This window comes from Humulus lupulus, chromosome 1 (genome assembly GCF_963169125.1).
Source record: "Humulus lupulus chromosome 1, drHumLupu1.1, whole genome shotgun sequence".
Classification (NCBI taxonomy): Eukaryota; Viridiplantae; Streptophyta; class Magnoliopsida; order Rosales; family Cannabaceae; genus Humulus; species Humulus lupulus.
Window position 1 is genome coordinate 299,294,231 of NC_084793.1, and position 19,004 is coordinate 299,313,234.

Genomic DNA, 19,004 nt, shown 5'->3' on the forward strand with positions numbered 1-19,004 from the left:
AAGATTGTCTTGCTGTCATTGTGGTCCCAATGTAACAAATTTTGTACAAACCGTTAGAATATTCCTTGCATAATTTTTCTGTGTATGATTTTGTAATCATAATGTTTCCGTTAGAGTCCCTGTACCAATGAGGTTATAAATAGAAGTGCGGCCAGCCTCATTCAGTGAGCTGAGCATTTATCAATATTGTGCAACTTTTCAAATTTCTTTCTATGACCTTGTTATTTGATCCATGCATGCATAGCATAGTAAAGTACAGATAAATATACGTAATTACAAACACACAGATTGAATTCTTTTAAGAGTATTTCTGAGCAATCTCCTGGAGGCAGCAAGTTAGGTCCACTGGTTTGGAGAACATGACCATATGATCTGAACCATTGATCACCTTGACCTCATCAGGTGGGTTGTTCTGGATCATCCACTCCTGGAAACTGGGCTTGATCACATTGTCTTGGTCACAAAGGATGAAGACTCTATTAACTGATCCATACTTCTCTTTGGACGGTTGGTCTTCTGGTGATAATATGGCGACTGAGAGATTGATTGGTCGAATCAATGACATCCCAAGAACCAAATCCTGATTCATTTCATTATATTAATATTGGAAAGAAGTAGAGAATTAATGTTCTATGGTCAAAGAAGAGAAGAGAAGTAACTGTTGTGCTGTGAGATCTTTGTAGTTGTTTACCTCTGGTGGGGAGAGCTGATACAATTTGGATTCCATAAATTTGGGCCCAAAGACTATGGTGGTTGGAGGATGACCAGGCCCTTTATCAAATGTAAATTCTGAGTCCAAGTAAGAGTCCAAACTTTGACCATACTGCATATTCCACACACAAAAAAGTGACTTATATTTGCTTGAATTCAGACTACTCACTCGTACACACTCAGTCATCCAATTACTTGAGCTAGCTCATCTAGTCATGTTCATGGTGGGTTTGAAAAACAAAAACCATTTATGTAAAATCTTATCTGATCGGTTTGGTTAGTACTTAATCACAGGGGTGTTTTTAAGCAAATTGGTAGATTTGGACTTTTTAAGTTCACTAGTTTTATATATTTGATATTTTCCTACTAAGTGTAAAACATGAAAATCAAAATCACAATCACCACATATAATATATAATTTCTATCACATCATTGCGTTGATATTTTATTGTCTATCAGTTGAGTGAATATGGACAAGCAAGGAAAAAACAAGCAAATAGAGACAATGTATGGGAGTTTTTAAAATGAGTTGAGAGATAATAGAGGAGAGAAAGGTACAATAATATGGGAAGAAAATGATCAATATGCATATGAATTAAATATATATTTATATATATCGCTGTCTACTTTTTGTTTTGCTCATATTAAAATAATATGACTTAGTACTAGATGCATCATAGAAAGAAACAAATATAGCTATAGAATATTGTGGAATCTTTACCCTACTTAATAATCCGAGTCAAAATAATTATAGGCTTTAGCCAAATGCTTGTCTAACTCCATGGAATTGGATTTGCTCTTTTTGTGTCAAAATGTTATTTGAAAAAAATCAAACTCGACATTGATCTTTATAACAAATGCATAGTAGCAAAACTCCAAAGTTCAAAAAACTAAGGAGCTTAATGATTTTTGTTTCGAAAATAATAATTTTGAAACAATAGTTTCAAATTTTATGAGTTGAAAAATATAGTTTAGAAAATAATGAGAAAATATTGAAAATTAAGTAGATAGTCGTGAAAATGAATTTTTAGTATTTCTAAACAAATAAGTATTTAAGTTTTTTAGTAGGGCTACATGTTTAATGTTTAAAGAACATTCAACTTCTTCAAGGAAAAGAACACAACATGAATTTTATGGCAAAATTTATTGCTGGTGTGTACCTGCCTGCTACCAAACCAAGTATATGGGAGCCATAACATGTGTACCTTTTCATTTATAATGGAGAAGCTCAAGTCAGGACCAGGCATAAATGCTGCGGCGAAAACAGCCACAGAAATTTTCTCAGGGAACCTTTCCATAGCAACAGATATGCATGCTCCACCCACGCTGTGACCCACCAGAATGACCCTCTCCTCTGGGGGTAGGGATGCCATGAAATCCATCAGTGGCTCAACGTAGTCAGAGATTGACTTAATTTCATGAATCGGCTTTGGGTGGATGCCAGAGGAGGCAAGGTCCAAAGTTGTGACTTTGTGGCCTTTTGACTTAAGTAGAGCCACCACCTTATACCAACACCATGCTCCATGACAAGATCCATGAACCAGCACAAAATGTGTTCCTTTGTTTTCCATCTCCTGATGTGTCTTTGGACTTTTATTGCTATATGCCATTCTTCATTGGGTCCAGCCTTTTATAACAAATAAATCACTCATAATATGGTCCCCGCAGATATCTTCAACTAGTACATTCCAAATAGGTGCGATAATACTTTTTAATCATGCCCATAGAGCCTGCCGACAAGTGTAAAAAACATTTATAGAAAAGAAAAGTCTTAAAGCATTCAAACAAGAATTCACAATAGTCACCTAAGATTTTTACCTCAAAAATGTCATGTTGACCACTCAAGCATCTGTTGGCAGCTTGGTATGGTGGCATTCTTAGTCAAAAGAAAATAAAAGTCCATGGGACTTGGGACCATTAATAAACTATTCATGATAATCTCACACGAGATCTTGTTTTTGTTGAAACCTTAATATTAGAGGATAATACTGCTAACACTCTTGCTGCTTGCACTTCTATTTTGTTTCTTTATTCTTTTAGAGGAGCTGTTTATCTTCCTCAAGACAGAGCTCCTCAAATCTCCATAATCTACGCACACAAAAATAGTGAAAACATATATGTTAGGATTACAGTGCCTTCAGGATCCTGAATTTACCAGAACGCTAGTGAAGTTAAATACCTTTTCAAGAGAACTTTAGGATTGTAAGGAAACAAATTCTTGTTATGGAGACTTTCAACAGAAACTCTAAGTGATAGCAAACACTCTCTGGCTTTCTTGTATGGTTTTACTGCAAGGCAATATTGCTTACCACCAGATTTCGACCCTTCGGCAAATCCCTCCACACATTTATCCTCAGGTACTGAAGAATCCAAATCATGATCAGTTGAGTTGTCCCATAAAAATTTTCTTTTCTTGTAAGATAATTGATTCTCATAATGCCCATTTGCTGAGAACTGTACAAAAAAGTGCCAGGAACCGCAAATTGTGCGCAAGCACCTAAACAGAGGCCATGAAGGAAAAAGTAAGTAGCAACTAGCAAGCCAAAATAATAGTGAAATAAGTATCTACAGAAGCCACCCTATTTATTTCAGTAACTGTATCATTCTATGAAAAGAAGAAAAAAGTTCATTTAAGTGACTAGACTAATGCTTAGGCTGTTTAGTTTAGATCATTATATATGATTTAAAATGATGAAAATAAAAAATTTAAGAAGGAAAAGACCACAACAGGTTTTAGTGAAAACAATTTCCACTTATAAAGAAAGAATACGAGCCCAATCCAACTACAGTTCTCATGTATAACAATTTCATACAACAGTGAGGATAAAAGAAATTCAAGAAAACACACCTTAAAAGATACTCGGCGCAACTTATTCCCGTATCTTTCGAAATAAGGTAATCCAGAAGCACTTGATGATCATAGTGTAACTGAGAGATAAGATTCATAAACTCGATAATTATAATAAATATGGTGACCATTTACTACAAATTAGCAAATGGAAAATATCTACAGCTTGTGGGTTGAGAATTTCAAATGTCCCCCAGATATGGAATACTTGCCTCAGAAAGAAATAGATGGAATAAGTGCACAGGATTAAAAATGTTTGAAACGTGAGAAATCATATCATGTTTTTCATCCTGAGAAGCCACTTTTTCCTTCTGAAACCTATAAGAGACCAAATGAGGTTGTTTAAAAAACAATCCTTTACTGCTTAGAGAAAAAGGAATAAACCAGGATGTTTACTGCTTACTGTGTCTCTGGAGGAAAAGGTACAGAAAGCAGTAGCAAAAGCACTCTGAATAATAAATCATCCTACAGTTCAGATAAATGAGAAAATAATTAAGAAATGAAAACATAGGAAACCTATAAGTAATAATAAACAACTATGTACTCAGACGACAACTTCATCCATTTAAAGAGACACCAATACCCCTATTATTTATTGGGCACATACCAGAAAAATTATTCAAATAATAAGGCAGATTAAAAAAATCCCAAGAAAAGAACCACATTATTTAGAATAAAAAAATTAGATTAACTTATAAAACACAAACCTCATGCATGTATAGTCGAAGGAAGGATAAGGTGAAATCCAAACACTTCTTCAAGTACATTTTGTGGTTCAGATTAATCTCAGTTGGTACCTGCCCTTGAAGCCAGTGATAAAGCTCTGCAAAGCCTCTCTTTATTCCACAACACTCTAACTCCACATTTGAGTCGTTAGGCAAGCACAAGTTTTGAGCTGTGCAAGTACATTCTATAACCGTATCTCCCTTTAGGTTGATCAGACTAAATGAACACCTTAGGAAAAGGAATATAGCTCGCCTTTGTACATGCGGGGAGGATACATTATTAACTTCTTCATCAAACATACTCGATAGAAATGGAGATCCTTGTAGACTGTCATTCTGAACCAACTCAAGTGGGGTTATAGGCTGCCACAAAAGCTCACCAAAGTAATTATGGACTAGCTGCAACCATGAAACAGTAGTTGAGAAGTTCAAATAAGTTGGGACACTGAGCCTGATCATCAACACCTGCAGTAAGTTGTTCAATCGGTGTCATTCAAATTAAATCTCATTTTTATTCACAAATGAGACTTCCAGATATATCTACTTCTGCAAAAGCAGCACCCCCTTTATTTATTTTAAAGATACCAATGCAGAGAATACATGGAAGTTGTACAGAATAATGCAGGAAAACATTCAAAATATCTGAGAATAGTTCCCATGAAATATTCCCATCTTTACATGATTGGTAATAACTACTTGTACCTTAACCTTTAATTAGCTTTAGAGGTACTCAGAAAGGTTTCCTTTACAACTCTAGACCACAAATTTGAATCTCAATGAAACTCATATGCATCCTATCCACCCAATTGGCTGGAAGATTCTGATAGATCTTTCTTAGGTAAGAATAATTCTATCTTAGTTTCCAAATCCAGTAATGAAATTCCTCAAGAACAGCTTTATTAATAACAATGAAAGATTTACAAATGAGCATTCGAGAGGCTCAAACCCTCCTAGCACAGCCTTTCGAGAGGGCTGATCTCTCCACCAAAGTCTTACTTCTATCCTCCCCCTTCTTACAATTCCCTTCCCCTCCCTATATATAGACTTCCCAAAAATAAGACAGTTCAGCCAATCAAAATAAAGAATAAAGCCAACTAGATGCAAGGATTAACATAAAAAAAATATCATATTAAACTAAAGTTACTAGGACTTAATTCTTTCCTACCGTTTTCTGTTGTCTCCTCTAGTATACACGTAGGACAGGTTTATCAATACCCCCAATAACCTTCACCTTGTCCTCAAGGTGGAATAGGGGAAACTGTTCGTTGATGGTGGAAAATGGCTCCCACGTCGCTTCAAAGTTAGGTAATGATTTCCATTTGATGAGGACTTCGGAAGGGTAGTCAACTGTTGGAGTATCGAATGGCTGATCTAAGACTGCCTCTGGTTCCACGTTGAGTTCTAAGTCGGTCGTCAACTGAGGAGGGATGGTAGCTGCACTTGGAGCTGGACCTATGGAACGACGAAGCTGAGAGACATGGAAGACTGGGTGAATCTGGGCATGGTCTGGAAGTTGCAGCTTGTGAGCGACGGGACCAATGCGTTGAGTGATGGAAAAAGGACCATAATATCGAGCAGAAAGTTTGTCATTGGGACGTCGAGCAAGGGACTGCTGTCGGTATGGTCTTAGTTTTAGGAACATCATGTCCCCCATGGCAAATTCTTCAGGTCAACGCTTCTTGTCCGCTTGGAGCTTCATCTGGTATTGGGCCCGAAGTAGGTGCATCCAAAGGTCGTCTAAAATGGCATCTCGAAATAGTAAGAGCTCGTCAACAGAAGATACTACCGCTGTCCCCTTTTTGTAAGGAATTAATGGTGGAGGATCCTTGCCGTAAAGAGCTTTAAAGGGGGTACAGTTGAGTGAGGAATGGTGTGAAGTATTGTAGGAATATTCCGCCCAGGCCAACCATTTGGACCATTTTTTTGGGACCTGGTAGGTGAAGTAGTGAAGGTAGGTTTCTAAGCAGTGATTGAGAACTTCAGACTGCCCATCTGTTTGTGGGTGGTAAGCGGTACTTTTTTTAAGAGTCGTACCCTGTAACTTAAAGAGATGGGTCCAAAAATTACTCAGAAAAATCTGATCTCTGTCTGAGATGATGGACTGTGGTAGACCATGTAAACGGACCACGTCCCTCATAAATAATTCTGCTACTGTAGGAGCAGAAAATGGGTGTTTGAGCTTGAGAAAATGAGCATATTTTGAGAGACGATCAACAAGCACAAGAATAGTGGTCCACCCCTCTGATGTCGGAAGGCCCTCAATAAAACCCATGGTAATCTCATCCCAAACTTGGGCCGGAAGGGCGAGGGGCTGTAGTGAGCAATTTATTTTGCTGACTGTTGAGTCTAGTTTTTGTCATGTTTTAAGTAGCCTTTTATCTCATTTTTTCTTTCATTGAGTGCAGGTTTATGCTTTGTTTGTCTTTGTGAATATCAGGAAGAATTAAGTACTTGGAGGATAATGTCAAAGAAAGGAAAGAAATAACCAAGTTTTACAACATATTTCGAGAAATGATGAGTCTCAGCATGATTTGGAAGTGTTGGTGAATTTTTGGGATGAAATCTTGAAAAATTTCTTAAGAGCCACGGCATGAGCAAAGTAGAGCCGCGACTAGCTGGTGAAACAGAACCATTGTTTTGAAGGAGAACCACGAGCCGCGGCATGGCTGAAGAGAGCCGTGGCATAGATGGGCATCAACCCAGAAATTTTAGACACGGGCCGCGGCATGGTGCATGTAGAGCCGCGGCCCGCCTCTTTTAAAAACTGAATCTTAGGTTTTTATAAGGCGAAAAAGAGAGAAGAAAAGTGAGGTACGGATCTGGGGTGGAAATTGCTTGAAGGCTGAAGGCTTGGAGTATTCAATCTACATGTTTTTCTTCTACTTTCTGATGTTATCTTCAATTATCTTTGTGATTAGTATTATGATTATGAACTAATTTTCTGTTTAGAATTTTTAATTGAATCACTTGAATCCCTATTATGAACTAATGCAATTTCAATTTTCTTCTTCTTCAATTCCATATAACCTGTTTTTATTGATTGATTATCGATTGGCCATCTATAGTCATTATATATATGTTTTTAAATCAAAATCTGAGAAGTGAGATTTGAATCTGCTGTGGTTATATTGGACATAATTTTAATTTGGAACGAAAGTATCCATATTAATTGTGTAACTGTTTATTAAGTTGTCGAGATTAATGCTACCTTTGTAGTTCAATTTACCATAGAAATATAGGAAATTGTCACCTAGGTTGAGTCTATAATTCATAGTATGATTATAGGCTGCTGTATCAACTTGTTAATTGAATTAGGCAGAAAGAAGAAGAACTTAGTACTTTGCATTAGGGAATGATAGGGAGGATAGTTGATGAGATTAAACATCCTAATTATTTCTTCAGTGTTTGAATCAAAGGTTTCGCTATTAGTTGTTATTATATTTAATTTTCAATTATTGTCACTGAATATTATAGTTTCTTTTGCTGTGTCTACAAAAAATCAAGAATTTTAATTGATCAAATAGAAAGAGAAATTAATTGACTGGTAATTGAGAATTCAGTCCTTGAGGACGATACTTGGTTTCTTTACCATATTATTACAAATTGCGACTGTGTGCACTTGCATAGCATAAAAATTTCGCAACAAGTTTTTGGCGCCGTTGCCGGGGACTGAAAAGAATTATCAATATCAGTCTGATTAATTTGTCTATCTCAGGTGAATTGTGTTATATGCGTAGCAGAAGAGGAGCAGACAGTCTTGTTCCTTTGTATCCTGAGATTGAAAAGTCTTGCAAGCAAAACAGAAAGAACAAGAGGGAAGCCCAGAAGTCTGTGAAGATGGCACAGAATGATGGGGACAGGAGGAATGTTTTAATTCCTGGAATTGCACAAGGGGGTCAGGCTCAGAACAATGCTGAGAGGTGCCTGAGAGACTATGTACTGCCCACTCTGACGGGAGTACAAAACAGTATACGCCCACCAGCTGTAGAGGCTAACAACTTTGAGATCAAGCCAGCTATTCTACAAATGGTGCAATCTTCTGTTCAATTTAATGGGTTGCCTTCTGAAGATCCTCACACCCATTTGTCTAATTTTCTGGAGCTATGTGGAACTTTTAGATACAATAGGGTGAGTGACAACGCTATTAAACTTAGGCTTTTCCCATTTTCTCTGAGGGATAGAGCTAAAAGTTGGCTGAAGTCTTTGCAACCGAACTCTATTATCACCTGGCAAGATTTGGCTCAGAAGTTTTTGTCAAAATTCTTCCCTCATTCCAAAGCTGCTAAATTGAGGGGCGAAATCAATAATTTTTGCCAGAATGATGGAGAATCATTGTATGAAGCTTGGGAACGGTTCAAAGAACTTTTGAGAAGATGTCCTCATTATGGCATTGAACAATGGATGTTAGTGCATAATTTTTATAATGGTTTATGTCCTACTACTAGAACCATTATTGATGCTGCAGCGGGTGGTACGTTTATGAGCAAGAGTGCAACTGGTGCTTATGAGCTGCTGGAGGACATGGCCACAAATAATCATCAGTGATCTGAGGAAAGATCATCGGGGTCAGAAAGGTAGTTGGGGTGCATGAGCTGGATGCAATCACTGCTCTAACAACACAAGTAGCCTCCTTGACAAAACAATTACAGCAGAGCGCTGTATCTGCTAATGCGGTTCAAATGGCAGTTAGGTGTGAAATTTGTGGTGGTTCTCACTCTATTGATCAGTGCCCTACCAGCATTAACAATAACATTCCGATGGATCAAGCTCAGGTTCAAGCGGTGGGAAACTTTCAGAGGCCAGTCAATAATCCATTCTCCAATACTTACAATCCTGGGTGGCGAAATCATCTTAATTTTTCTTGGAGGAATAATCAGGGCCAGCAACCTCAGTTTCAGAATAATATGCCTCAGCCACCAATGCATCAAGCCTCTTCATCACAACAGCCTAGGCCTCAACAATCAATGAATCAAGCTCCACCTGAAAGGCCTAATGAATTGCAAGCTGCATTATTGACTCTCACAAACACTCAAACTCAGTTTATGACAGAGACTAGATCTTCTATCAGGAACCTGGAAACACAAGTAGGGCAGTTGGCTAATATGCTTAATAACAGACCGCAGGAAAATTTGCCCAAAGTAATACTGAAGTCAACCCTAAGGAGCAAGTTCAGACAATTACTTTGAGGAGTGGGAAGCAAACTGAGCAGTCTAGATCTCCAAAGGAAGTGGTTCAGAATGGAGAGGTGGGTGAACAGTCTGATTCAGCAAAGGTTACTGAAGACCACCAACTTTCAGAAAAGAGTCTGTCAGTTGTTAATGAGCAGCCAGTTCGAGTTCCATATCCTCAGAGGCTTAGAAAGAGTACACTGGATAAACAGTTTTCTAAGTTTTTAGAGGTGTTTAAAAAGCTGCATATAAATATTTCTTTTGCTGAGGCCTTGGAGCAGATGCCTAGCTATGTGAAATTCATGAAGGAGATTCTGTCCAAGAAAAGGAGGATGAAAGACTATGAGACGGTAGCACTCACTGAAGAGTGCAGCGCGATATTATAGAGGAAGTTACCCCAAAAGCTGAGAGATCCGGGGAGCTTTACCATACCATGCCCCATTGGCTTCCGAACTAGATCGCCGGCGAAGACTGGTACCTCATAAGTGTTACATAGGGTCGAGATAAAAGTACCATGGGCAACACCAACAGTAGTATTGAATCAGCTGATGTTGCGAGTGCTGTAACGAATTATTCGGCCCACATCAATTGTCATCTTGGTCATGATAGCATAAACCAACAAACAGCGCTCTCTATCAATAGTAGAAACATGAGAGGTCGGCAATAAACGTGAAATTACAAAATAAACCCATGCCTTAGCAATTGGGTTAAGCTGCCACCTGTTCATGTCTTTAGGCTTGCCATTATGATAATTGAACCGAACACCTTCCATACTCAGAACTTCAACCACAACATCATAATCTGGCTCGCTAAAATAGGCCAACTGCAAAGTCGAACCTCCTTTTGATGACGAGCATTGACAGTTGGCCCATTTTAGCTGGCTTGATCTCAAAGTTGTTAGCGTCTACAGCTGGTGGGCGTATACTGTTTTGTACTCCCGTCAGAGTGGGTAGTACATAGTCTCTCAGGCTCCTCTCAGCATTGTTCTGAGCCTGATCCCCTTGTGCAATTCCAGGAATTAAAACATTCCTCCCGTCCCCATCATTCTGTGCCATCTTCACAGACTTTTGGGCTTCCCTCTTGTTCTTTCTGTTTTGCTTGCAAGACTTTTCAATCTCAGGATTCAAAGGAACAAGACTGTCTGCTCCTCTTCTGCTACGCATATAACACAATTCACCTTAGATAGACAAATTAAGCAACTAAACAGATTAGAAACAAGATAAATTAAAATAAAAATTAATCAGACTGATATTGATAATTCTTTTCAGTCCCCGGCAACGGCGCCAAAAACTTGTTGCGAAATTTTTATGCTATGCAAGTGCACACAGTCGCAATTTGTAATAATATGGTAAAGAAACCAAGTATCGTCCTCAAGGACTGAATTCTCAATTACCAGTCAATTAATTTCTCTTTCTATTTGATCAATTAAAATTCTTGATTTTTTGTAGACACAGCAAAAGAAACTATAATATTCAGAGACAATAATTGAAAATTAAATATAATAACAACTAATAGCGAAACCTTTGATTCAAACACTGAAGAAATAATTAGGATGTTTAATCTCATCAACTATCCTCCCTATCATTCCCTAATGCAAAATACTAAGATCTTCTTCTTTCTGCCTAATTCAATTAACAAGTTGATACAGCAGCCTATAATCATACTATGAATTATAGACTCAACCTAGGTGACAATTTCCTATATTTCTATGGTAAATTGAACTACAAAGGTAGCATTAATCTCGACAACTTAATAAACAGTTACACAATTAATATGGATACTTTCGTTCCAAATTAAAATTATGTCCAATATAACCACAGCAGATTCAAATCTCACTTCTCAGATTTTGATTTAAAAACATATATATAATGACTATAGATGGCCAATCGATAATCAATCAATAAGAACAGGTTATATGGAATTGAAGAAGAAGAAAATTGAAATTGCATTAGTTCATAATAGGGATTCAAGTGATTCAATTAAAAATTCTAAACAGAAAATTAGTTCATAATCATAATACTAATCACAAAGATAATTGAAGATAACATCAGAAAGTAGAAGAAAAACATGTAGATTGAATACTCCAAGCCTTCAGCCTTCAAGCAATTTCCACCCCAGATCCGTACCTCACTTTTCTTCTCTCTTTTTCGCCTTATAAAAACCTAAGATTCAGTTTTTAAAAGAGGCGGGCCGCGGCTCTACATGCACCATGCCGCGGCCCGTGTCTAAAATTTCTGGGTTGATGCCCATCTATGCCACGGCTCTCTTCAGCCATGCCGCGGCCCGTGGTTCTCCTTCAAAACAATGGTTCTGTTTCACCAGCTAGTCGCGGCTCTACTTTGCTCATGCCGTGGCTCTTAAGAAATTTCTCAATTTTCCAAGATTTTATCCCAAAAATTCACCAACACTTCTAAATCATGCTGAGATTCATCATTTCTCGAAATATGTTGTAAAACTTGGTTATTTCTTCCCTTTCTTTGACATTTTCCTCCAAGTACTCAATTCTTCCTGATATTCACAAAGACAAACAAACAAAGCATAAACCCGCACTAAATGAAAGAAAAAATGAGATAAAAGGCTACTTAAAACATCACCTAAACATGACAAAAACTAGACTCAACAAACTCCCCTAAACTTAACATTTACTCGCCCTCGAGTAAAGATTGACTTTAGACTTGAAACAAAACAAAACACACAAATAATAAAACCTCCACTTTGTCCACAACACACTGACACACCATACATTGCTACACGAAATTATGGACCTTTGTTCGAAGACCTTCCCAAAATAATTCAGCTGCTAGATATTTGTAAGTTTTAAGTTCTCCTGAAGGCTCACTGAATGGAGTGCTGTGAAATTCCTCCAATATCTTTGGAATTAAGTGCGATTTTTTTGGAATAACCAGCCGATTCTTGATGTGGAGTAGGCCAATGTGTAAGTGGAAGCCATGATGGTGTTTTGACCCAGTTTGAAGATCACGAAGTAGCTGTTGGAGTACAGGATCAGCTGTTATTTCCGAAGCTAATTCGGACCATAGTTGCCATTCTAAATCAGATAAGTGGTCCACCGTAGCTACTTCACTTTGTCGAGAGAGTGCATCAGCCACTCTATTGTTGGTTCCTGGTTTGTTCCCGATTTCAAAATCCATTCCCATCAGCTTGGAAACCCATTTTTGATATTCTAAACCGATAACCTGTTGTCCCAAAAGAAACTTCAGACTTTGTTGATCGGTTCATACTAGAAACTTGCGACCTAGAAGATAAGGTCGCCATTTGGTCACTGCATAAACTAAGGCCATTAATTCTTTTTCATAAATAGATTTTTTTCGTGCTTGAACCCCCAAGACTTGGCTGAAATAGGCTATTGGTTTCTGGTTTTGTAAGAGGACAGCACCTAAACCATGTCCTGAAGCATCAGTTTCGATGACAAATGGCTGGGAGAAATCAGGTAAGGCTAGCACCGGTACTGTAGTCATTGCATGCTATAGGTGGCAGAACGCTTGTTCCGCGTCTGGACCCCACAAGAACTGATCTTTTTTTAGTTGATCGGTCAATGGTTGAGCTATTTTAGCATAGTTGGCGACAAACTTTCTGTAGTGTCTTGTTAAGCCTAAAAATCCGCGAAGAGCTTTAATAGTTTTAGGTATCGGCCACTCCAACATAGCTTTGATTTTTGCCGGATCAGCCTGAACGCCGTGGTGAGAAATTATATGGCCAAGGTATTCCACTTGTGCTTGGCCGAAGGCACACTTCTTTAGGTTAGCATACAATCTGTGGAGTCACAATAATTCCATGACCTCCCTTAAATGTTGCTGGTGCAGTTCCTTTGTTCGACTGTAGACCAATATGTCGTCAAAGAAAACTAGCACAAACTTGCGCAAATATTTCGATACAGGAAATGGCAGACAAGATTCAACAACAGCTGCAAGAAACCCTTCAACAACAGTTTAAGGCTCTCATGGCAGTTCAAGAAAAGTCAAGAACTCTCCAAGAAATAGGGGGAGAGGTGAATGGCACTACTAGCAGCCAGGGAAAAGGAAAAAGTAAGGGTTCGGAGACACCATTTGACCCCAGCCGAGTGAGGAACGATCAGGTTTTCGACAAAGGTCTGCCGGGACGTCGCCAACAACAGGTTTCCAAAGGGATCGAAATTTCGAAAAAGGTTCCATTGACAGGGGTCAACACAAGACATGTTTCCGCCATCAAAATCGCCTTAAGAAACTGAAGATGCCGACCTTTAATGGTGAAAATCCAGACGGGTGGATAATGCAAGTAGAGAGGTTCTTCACATGCAATGACTAGGATGAGGATGAGAAGGTTGAAGCTGCGTTTATTTCATTTTCTGGTGATGCATTGCTTTGGTATCAATACGAAAACAATAAGAGGGCTGATCTCTCCAGCAAAGTCTTACTTGTATCCTCCTCCTTCTTACAATTCCCTTCCCCTCCCTATATATAGACTTCCCAAAAATAAGACAGCTCAGCCAATCAAAATAAAGAATAAAGCCAACTAGATACAAGGATTAAAATACAAAAAATATCATATCAAACTAAAGTCACTAGGACTTAATTCTTTCCTACTGTTTTCTGTTGTCTCCTCTGGTATACACGTAGGACAGGTTTATCAGATTCACAACAACAAAGAGAAATTTTGAAAATTGTGATAAACATCATATCAATTGTCAGACAACCAAAGGACAAATAATATGAATAAAAAGCAGAAATTTAAAGAATTATATCAACTCCACTATGTACACTAATTTAGTAAAAATAGAACACAGGGAAGGAAATTGAGACTTTGATGTTAAACAATTGAAATAAAATTATAAACCAAAAATAAGCTGACCATACCAATAGCTTGTGTCTGATGTACTGAATGATGCACTTGCTAACACCATCTCCTTGCTTGCCAGGAAACCAACCTAATAGTTTGGGTACAAGGACAATTGTTAACAAAATAACTGGATGCTTATTCACAGTACTACCTGCAGTATCTATGGCACCGCTTTGGTCCACCAAGGAGCAGAGGAATTGAACAAAATTTCCTAGAAACAATAGTCTTTCTAATGAAGCTTCTGTGACAGAGCTTTTAGTAGCACCACCATCTGACTCAACAAAAATCTCAGTAAGTGAATCCCAATGCACATTTGACAGACAAGAATTGATAGAATCAAAGAATGCACAAATGAGCTCAAAATCATTCTCCGGGGTCAAGTGTTTCAAGATATAGCGTAAAACCCGCATGATGCCAGCCAATGCAGACCAGTTAGCACCTTTCAGCTTATCTTTTATTACAGGTACAAAACTAGAAAAATTGCTATTAAAATCATCAGCTCCAATCACTGAATGTGCCAAGGGATCAGAATGCAAAGTTCTGATCCCCAAATCGAGGCAAAAACACAAACATTGAATAAAAGCTTCCCAGTTGCTTCCCTACACAAAATTTGCAGATAAAGATGATAAATATATTTTGATAAATAAAATTAAATGATGCTAATTTTTCAAGCATATGAATTGTAACATACAGATGCAGCCACAAGCTCCGAAACGACAAGCAGAACATTGCTCGCCAAATGTCGAACATATTGACTATTGACAGTCAACAAATACACCTGATAAGAAACACAAAATTGAATTCACATCAAAAACCATAGTACAGCAGGCATGAGGAAAGAAGAATTATCTACTGAATCTGAAAGGCACCTCTAATATTAATCTTCAAAATGATTTTCAGATAGAAAATGCAACAACCATTCTTGGACATGATAATTATTTTAGTTCCAAATGCTTTCAAGACAGTGTTGCAAAATGACCATAAATATGGCAAAACCTATCAAAGTACTTTGTATTAAAAAGATTGTTTTAGGTGAAGCAAAGACTGTCATTATTGATCACATGATTAGAATATTACCAACTCAGCTACGATTTTGGACAGACATTGAATTTCATCAGAATGTGAGCTGCACCCATCCAAGCATTTAATCTCACAAACCAATCTCTCCACTGAACCCTGTTGATCACAAGGACTAAGCTTTTTAAGTATATCCATTCCATAAATCTCCTTGCCAATAAAACCAATATTTCTAGATCAATAGAGACTTACACTCTCGGAATCAGAATCCAACTCTTGATTCCAAAGCTGAATTCCTCGAAAAACCTAAATTTAAGCCGAAGCCATTAATTTATTGAACTGGGCAAGCACAAAATTTTCAGTTATAAAAAAAAGCTCCAAACTGAACCTGTGATAGAGACAGTAGAATCTCTTTGTCCTTCTCCTTCGTCACAGAGCCCACTTCCAATTCCTGCAAAAACAACGAAAATCATCAACAAAGAAGAAGTTCAGTGAGAGAATATTGAACGGTGAATTCTCACCCTGTATGAACGGAGAGAGTCATCGATCAGCCGGCATAGCCGGGAACAGCACTGAGGTTCACGCATTTTCTGGTCTGAGGAAGATGCGAGGAAGGAAGAGGGCATTAAACGCTGCGTTTTTGGCGGGAAGAAGCAAAATGTGATATTATTGAAAACATTTGCGGTGAAGTCTTTTATTAGTTTCCTCTGTTTTACTTTTACGGACTGATTGATATCAAACGACAATCGTTTCGAGTGTTCGACCTGTTTATGTTACCGTCGTACGAAGCCTCTTCTTTAGCTGCTCTAGTGCAAAAATGCACCTCCGTTACCTCGCTGAAACAAGCGCGTCAGCTCCACGCTCTGGTGCTGACCACCATGACTGCCGTCTGGCAGTCACCTTTCTTGTACAACAATATCATTTCCATGTATGGAAGATGTGGTTCAGTGGAGGATGCATGGAAGGTGTTCGAGAAAATGCCTCAAAGAAATGTTATTTCTTTCAACGCAATCATTGCGGCCTGTTCGCGTGCTCCAGACCATGCTGTTACGGCCTTGAATTTGAGTACCCAAATGGAATTTGAATGTGTTAGAGCTAATGGCTCGACCTTCACGAGCTTACTGCAAGCTTCGTCTGTGCTTGAAGATTGGTGCGTTGGGTCTTTGCTTCATGCTCAAGTTGTGAAATTTGGTTACTTAAATGACCAACGTGTTCAAACCTCTCTACTTGGTATGTACTCAAATTGTGGGGACTTAAACGCCGCAAGAAAAGTTTTTGGGTGGTTAGTTGACAAAGATGTTGTAGCTTGGAACTCTATTATATGTGGGAGTTTGAAGAATGATGAGGTGAGGGAAGGGCTTCAAATCTTTAATGATATGTTAAGAACTGGAGTTACTCCTACTCAGTTCACGTATGCAATGGTGTTGAAGGTATGTAGCAGACTAAGTGATTATCAACTTGGGCAACTCACTCATGCCCGGTTCATTGTTTCCAACTCGAAAGCTGATTTGACTTTGCAGAATGCTTTGCTTGACATGTATTGCAACTGTGGAGATATAGAAACAGCAGTTGTTCTGTTTAAGAAAATGGAAAACAAAGACTTGGTTTCATGGAACACAATGATTTCTGGATACACAGAAAATGGGGATGGTGAAAATGCCATGTGTCTGTTCGTCCAGTTAAAGGCTACGTCGTTTGTTAAACCAGATCAGTATACGTTTGCAGCTGTTGTTTCTGCAACAGCCGGATGCTTAGCCTGCGGCTATGGGAAACCTCTTCATGCTGAAGTTATAAAAACAGGAATTGAGAAGAGTGTTTTTGTTGGAAGTACACTTGTGTCCATGTATTTCAAAAATGGTGAACATAAATCCGCTGTGAAAGTATTTCATTCAATCTCAGAGAAAGATGTTGTTCTCTGGACTGAGATGATCACAAGTAATGCTAGATTGGCCGAGGGGAACAGTGCAATTAAATTCTATTACGAAATGTGTCAACAAGGACACAAGGTTGATAGCTTTGCTCTCAGTGGAGCTTTGAGTGCATGTGCTGACCTTACAATTTTGAAACAAGGTGAGATGATTCATTCCCAGGCCATAAAAACAGGATATGAAGCTGAAATGTCTGTTTGTGGAAGCCTGGTAGATATGTATGCCAAAAATGGAAGCATCAAAGCTTCTTGTTCAGTATTTTCTCAAGCAGTGAATCCTGACTTGAAGTGTTGGAACTCAATGCTTGGAGGATTTAGTCACCATGGAATGGCAAAGGAAGCACTGGAGATTTTCGATGAGATTCAAAAACATGGCATGAGCCCAGATCATGTAACATTTCTGTCTCTCCTCTCAGCGTGCAACCACAGTGGATTGACTGAAAATGGGAAGTTCTTGTGGACCTATATGCAGCAAAAGGGCATCATGCCTGGGCTTAAGCATTATTGTTGCATGGTTAGTTTGTTAAGCAGAGCTGGATTGTTAGATGAGGCAGTGGAAATTATTGTCAAATCACCATTTAGTGAAGATGGGGTTGAGTTGTGGAGAAGTTTGCTAAGTTCATGTGTCATTAAGAAAAATCTGAGAATTGGAATTTATGCTGCTGAGCAGGTTTTGAAATTAGATGCAGAAGACAGTGCTACACATATTTTGCTCTCAAATCTTTATGCAGCCTCAGGAGAGTGGGATGGTGTTTCAGAAATGAGGAGAAAGATAAAGGGAATGATGCTAGAAAAGGATCCTGGATTGAGCTGGTTGGAGGCTAAGAATAATATTCAGGTTTTCTTTTCTGGTATTCAATCACACCCAGAGGTTGGGGAAGCTCACATTGCATTGCATAGACTACAAGGAAATATGAGAAGAACTGAAAGAAATGAATTCGATGCAACCTGTAATTTGAGTTAGGATGTATAGGACTTCCATAATTCAATATAGCAAATCCTGATGGAGAATTTTGAGACATTCTTTTATGACTCTTATCATATTTAAAAAAGGGAATTTAATCATTTGTTATCCTTTGTTTTGTTTTTGTAAAGTATCGTTTTGTTACCCTCTGTTTTCAATAATACTCATATGGTACCTTGTATATTGAAAACATAGATATTTGGTATCCTAATTGATAAAATTTTGTCAAAATGAGCAAACTCTCAGCAGTTATATATAATTTGTAGCTCATATGATTGAAAGTAATTTGATTAAATTGGTAAAATTTTATTAATTAAATTTGAGTTTAGGGTACCAAATATGTACAATTTTAAAATACAGGGTACCAAATATGTACGATTTTAAAATGCAAAGTATCAAATATGTACGATTTCAAAATGCAGGGTACCAAATAATCATTATTTAACGCCCAAATCGTGACAACCACTAAGCGGTGGTTGTAGTATAATCAGGCGGTCGATCCACAAGGAGGTAACCTAAACTCAAAAGATTAGTAGAAAATAACACAAAAATTAGTAACAATAAATAAATAAAAAGATGGAAATGAAAAGAGATTTTAGATTTTGATGTTGTCTTTTTGATGAAATGATAAAATGAGATAGGAGAAATAAATGTAAGATGTAATCAAGAGTTTGAGAAGTGGAAATGTTTCAAGAATCATCCATATGCTTGCTTAATTACTTAGTTACTTGATTTACAAAAATACACAAGTAAATAGTTCACATCCCAACATTTACTTGGAAAATCTAACATTAAAGTTTATATTCTTTTC

General features: G+C 37.9%; 4 protein-coding genes and 1 non-coding gene across 7 annotated transcripts; 1 reads left to right on the plus strand and 4 right to left on the minus strand.

The window, feature by feature from the left end:
• Window positions 1–184: 184 nt before the first annotated feature.
• Window positions 185–1,904, minus strand: LOC133811629 (methyl jasmonate esterase 1-like). Its single transcript, XM_062246200.1, has 2 exons — window positions 692–1,904; window positions 185–580 (listed from the first exon to the last, which is right to left on the minus strand). The coding sequence occupies exons 1-2, from the start codon at window positions 896–898 to the stop codon at window positions 299–301; spliced, it is 489 nt and encodes a 162-aa protein (XP_062102184.1). The 5' UTR covers window positions 899–1,904; the 3' UTR covers window positions 185–298.
• On the minus strand, window positions 1,797–2,321 carry LOC133779842 (methyl jasmonate esterase 1). The gene is made up of 2 exons (XM_062219746.1): window positions 1,917–2,321; window positions 1,797–1,814 (listed from the first exon to the last, which is right to left on the minus strand). The coding sequence occupies exons 1-2, from the start codon at window positions 2,319–2,321 to the stop codon at window positions 1,797–1,799; spliced, it is 423 nt and encodes a 140-aa protein (XP_062075730.1).
• On the minus strand, window positions 2,226–15,954 carry LOC133811601 (uncharacterized). Of its 3 annotated transcripts, none has more exons than XM_062246187.1 (13): window positions 15,824–15,954; window positions 15,691–15,753; window positions 15,555–15,608; window positions 15,363–15,461; window positions 14,977–15,063; window positions 14,303–14,884; window positions 4,357–4,749; window positions 3,963–4,024; window positions 3,772–3,877; window positions 3,560–3,639; window positions 2,891–3,208; window positions 2,530–2,799; window positions 2,226–2,441 (listed from the first exon to the last, which is right to left on the minus strand). In XM_062246187.1, exons 1-12 carry the CDS (start codon window positions 15,926–15,928, stop codon window positions 2,748–2,750), a joined length of 2,001 nt encoding a protein of 666 aa, XP_062102171.1. In that variant the 5' UTR covers window positions 15,929–15,954; the 3' UTR covers window positions 2,226–2,441; window positions 2,530–2,747. The 3 variants fall into 3 exon arrangements, with proteins under 3 accessions (XP_062102171.1, XP_062102175.1, XP_062102170.1); XM_062246191.1 differs by having other exon boundaries at window positions 4,267–4,749; XM_062246186.1 differs by lacking the exon at window positions 2,226–2,441 and having other exon boundaries at window positions 2,530–2,587; window positions 2,680–2,799; window positions 4,267–4,749.
• Window positions 8,569–8,675, minus strand: LOC133813573 (small nucleolar RNA R71). Its single transcript, XR_009884583.1, has one exon. It is a non-coding gene; the product is annotated as a small nucleolar RNA R71 (small nucleolar RNA).
• Window positions 15,955–16,072: 118 nt separating the features above from the next.
• On the plus strand, window positions 16,073–18,389 carry LOC133811585 (pentatricopeptide repeat-containing protein At3g50420). Its single transcript, XM_062246185.1, has one exon. The coding sequence runs from the start codon at window positions 16,073–16,075 to the stop codon at window positions 18,191–18,193; it is 2,121 nt and encodes a 706-aa protein (XP_062102169.1). The 3' UTR covers window positions 18,194–18,389.
• The last annotated feature ends 615 nt before the right edge of the window (window positions 18,390–19,004 follow it).

Bases quoted from the DNA above. Each gene is read 5' to 3' on its own strand.
- LOC133779842 (XM_062219746.1), bottom strand. From the start codon at position 2,321: ATGGCATATAGCAATAAAAGTCCAAAGACACATCAGGAGATGGAAAAC.
- LOC133811629 (XM_062246200.1), bottom strand. From the start codon at position 898: ATGACTGAGTGTGTACGAGTGAGTAGTCTGAATTCAAGCAAATATAAG. The intron at 581-691 runs GTAAACAACTAC...GAAATGAATCAG, and splicing joins ATCAGCTCTCCCCACCAGAG to GATTTGGTTCTTGGGATGTC.
- LOC133811585 (XM_062246185.1), top strand. From the start codon at position 16,073: ATGTTACCGTCGTACGAAGCCTCTTCTTTAGCTGCTCTAGTGCAAAAA.
- LOC133811601 (XM_062246191.1), bottom strand. From the start codon at position 15,928: ATGCCCTCTTCCTTCCTCGCATCTTCCTCAGACCAGAAAATGCGTGAA. The intron at 3,878-3,962 runs GTAAGCAGTAAA...GGTCTCTTATAG, and splicing joins CCTTTTCCTCCAGAGACACA to GTTTCAGAAGGAAAAAGTGG. The intron at 3,640-3,771 runs GCAAGTATTCCA...CTTATCTCTCAG, and splicing joins TCCATCTATTTCTTTCTGAG to TTACACTATGATCATCAAGT.